The 3598-nt window shown below is 46.5% G+C and overlaps 1 protein-coding gene across 2 annotated transcripts in view; it reads left to right on the plus strand.

Moving 5' to 3' along the window:
* Positions 1-377: 377 nt before the first annotated feature.
* The window catches only part of LOC110490878 (procollagen-lysine,2-oxoglutarate 5-dioxygenase 2), a 124828-nt gene continuing 121607 nt past the window's right edge, over positions 378-3598 (plus strand). For both annotated transcript variants that reach the window (XM_036945650.1, XM_036945652.1), the window contains exon 1: positions 378-837. In XM_036945650.1, the coding sequence (XP_036801545.1) occupies positions 738-837 (100 nt within the window). In that variant the 5' untranslated portion in view covers positions 378-737. The remainder of the gene's footprint in view (positions 838-3598) is intronic.

Here is a 3598-nt window from a genome sequence, read left to right on the forward strand (position 1 = left end):
TTTGTCCCCTGTTGTTGCGTGCCTTTCTTTGTTTGCTCATTTTTTTTGCGTTTTAAATACGTTAATACAACCACTGTTTCCATGTTGAGATTCAATACGCACATGCACATTCGCGCTGAGCTGTCAAGGAAACGAGGAAACAGTCGGTGCTTGTATTATTTGATTAACGTTTTATAAAAATAAAAAAAAAACTTGTGCATTTCACCTTAGCGACTGGAAGGAGTCAGAGGTTAATTTAAAAACGAGATTCTACGCTCAAATCTGTGGAGGAGTTGAGGTAGGCCTTCTTGGGAAATTCACTCCAAGTTTCACCACCCGACCGGTGTAGAAACACTCTCTCCTCTCTCTCTCTCTCGCTCCCCCATCTCTCTCTCTCCCCCCTCTCTCTCTGTTCAGCCACCATGCAACACTACTGGAAAAGTAGCAAATGCTACAGTTACAATTAAGGAACCACGCCTTTACCGTTCTTTTCTCTGCCTGAATGACTGTATTTATACCAGCAGACCTCGGCCGACTGACCAACTGTTGCGTCTCACTCACTCTCTCTGTTTTAGAGAAACGCAGGCTGAAGTTTGGTTGACGGCTTGTTTCTTTCATTATTTTATTATCGCGAGAGGAGAGGGTCCTGACCAGCAGCTCAGCGCGGACGAGCTGAGGAGAAGCCCCGGTCCAGTCAGTCCCCTAACCCCGCTCTGAAACAAGGGACTGCTGCCCTGGGCCATCAACACACCGCAGACATGGACTATTTCAATCTCTTTTTCATATTGTGTTTTTCCTGGAAACACTTCATTTCCAATGCCCACTCATCTGACAGCAATCAGCAGCCAATTCCAACAGGTAAGTAAGTGGCTTAGGCTATTATAAAACTATTCTTGTCTTTTAGCCAACACGTTTGTAAATAACACTGATGCCTTTTAGTCTGGTGTCGATGCATGTATTAATACTTTATAGCCCAATAATACATATAAAAATAAACAATAAAAGTATTTATGTTCCAATAATGTTACTTTGATTTCCTGAGTTCTGTTACTATTTATATTGCGTGCTGTCTACTAATGTGTGATTTATTGGAAATATTCTTATATATATATATATAAATATAAATATAAATATATATATATATATTTATGCTTATTTTTTAGGGGACAAAAATATACAACACGATATTCAAGTCAGGCCTATTACAAAAACACCCCTACACAAAAAAAACATCTACATAAATAATAGAATATAAAAAGATGATCGATGACATTACCTACTTCACACATCAAATATTACCTTATTATATTATAAAGTTAGCTGCAGATATTTTAATCCGTTTTTTATGTAATTAGATTTAGGATTTAATGAAACAACACATTCATAGGCCCATGTGAAGGTTTGGGATCTAGGTTATCTTTGGAGCTGTTGGCTATTCGGCCACAGGCCCTTAACGTGAGGACGCACAGGTTATCTTTGGAGCTGTTGGCTATTCGGCCACAGGCCCTTAACGTGAGGAAGCACAGGTTATCTTTGGAGCTGTTGGCTATTCGGCCACAGGCCCTTAACGTGAGGAAGCACAGGTTATCTTTGGAGCTGTTGGCTATTCGGCCACAGGCCCTTAACGTGAGGACGCACAGGTTATCTTTGGAGCTGTTGGCTATTCGGCCACAGGCCCTTAACGTGAGGAAGCACAGGTTATCTTTGGAGCTGTTGGCTATTCGGCCACATGCCCTTAACGTGAGGACACACAGGTTATCTTTGGAGCTGTTGGCTATTCGGCCACAGGCCCTTAACGTGAGGAAGCACAGGTTCTACCTGCCAGTGCGAGTGTGAAAATTAGATGTCTGCTGTGTTTGCGAAGTGGAACATGGTGATGTCAACATTTACACTATAACGTTAAAGGACTTTCTCTTAAGGAGCAAATAAACTTCTGCGGTTTCTCACATTTCAGCCTTTATTGACGGTTCTGTGTGGCTGACGCACAAAGTTTAATGCATAGTGCGCCCGTCTTTTTATCTCCCTATACTGGAAAGGTTATAGGATCCAAATCAAAATAATAATTGTACCCAGTGCTTGACTTGGGCAGGAGCTCGCTGGAGCTCGCTGGAGCTGAGCTGGAGCTCGCTGGAGCTCGCTGGAGCTGAGCTGGAGCTGAGCTGGAGCTGAGCTGGAGCTGAGTTCAAGCGCCTCAAATGTTCTACTGCTCGAACTCCTTGTTTTTCTTATAGAATATTAGGTAAACAGTGTTGAGGAGTTCCTTCACCTAAATACTGTATAAACAGTAGCAAAATGACTATCGCACCTATTTCAGGACAAGTCAAGCACCCTTATAAGACAAAGTTACACTTTACCAGGCCAATAAGTCTTCTGTAGAAGTCTCCTGTTACCGTTTTTAAAGCAAACTTTTCACTTGCCTGTATTAGTTTCAGTGTGTTTTCTCACGAGTTTGTGATTATTGGGTTAATCTGTAGACTCACTGTTTTGGTGCTATAATGCTGTGCTACTGAATGAGAAGGCCACCCTGTTGAAATTAGTAGAATAGTCCTAATTCAACGGACTCTGTATGTGACCGAACAACAACCTTCTGCCTAGGGGCCTTGACCCTTATGGCACAGGTAACAGTGCATTTATGCCCCTTCCACAGTGATCACTGGTTCAACCCTCACTCCGGCTGCACCAACCCTAATCTTGTCCACCAGCCTGGTAGCAATTAAGTCTGGGCATGAGGTTACCCCAACCCTGACCCCCACACCACCCCTGATTTGCTACCCACCTAATCATTTGATCCTATAACATCATAGCAGGCCATGCTAGCCTTTTGGGGACCTTTAGTGAGATTTGGTTGCGGACCCAAATAGGGTTCCCACCTCCCCCTCACTACTACAGCAGCTGGGTTCCCACCTCCCCCTCACTACTACAGCAGCTGGGCTCCCACCTCCCCCTCACTACTATAGCAGCTGGGTTCCCATCTCCCCCTCACTACTACAGCAGCTTGGTTCCCACCTCCCCTCACTACTATAGCAGCTGGGTTCCCATCTCCCCCTCACTACTATAGCAGCTGGGTTCCCACCTCCCCTCACTACTACAGCAGCTGGGTTCCCACCTCCCCTTACTACTATAGCAGCTGGGTTCCCACCTCCCCTCACTACTATAGCAGCTGGGTTCCCACCTCCCCCTCACTACTATAGCAGCTGGGTTCCCACCTCCCCCTCACTACTACAGCAGCTGGGTTCCCACCTCCCCTCACTACTACAGCAGCTGGGTTCCCACCTCCCCCTCACTACTATAGCAGCTGGGTTCCCACCTCCCCCTCACTACTACAGCAGCTGGCTTCCCACCTCCCCTCACTACTACAGCAGCTGGGTTCCCACCTCCCCTCACTACTATAGCAGCTGGGTTCCCACCTCCCCCTCACTACTACAGCAGCTGGGTTCCCACCTCCCCCTCACTAGTACAGCAGCTGGGTTCCCACCTCCCCCTCACTACTACAGCAGCTGGGTTCCCACCTCCCCCTCACTACTACAGCAGCTGGGTTCCCACCTCCCCCTCACTACTACAGCAGCTGGGTTCCCACCTCCCCCTCACTACTACAGCAGCTGGGTTCCCACCTCCCCCT

This window comes from Oncorhynchus mykiss, chromosome 15, assembly GCF_013265735.2.
Source record: "Oncorhynchus mykiss isolate Arlee chromosome 15, USDA_OmykA_1.1, whole genome shotgun sequence".
Classification (NCBI taxonomy): domain Eukaryota; kingdom Metazoa; phylum Chordata; class Actinopteri; order Salmoniformes; family Salmonidae; genus Oncorhynchus; species Oncorhynchus mykiss.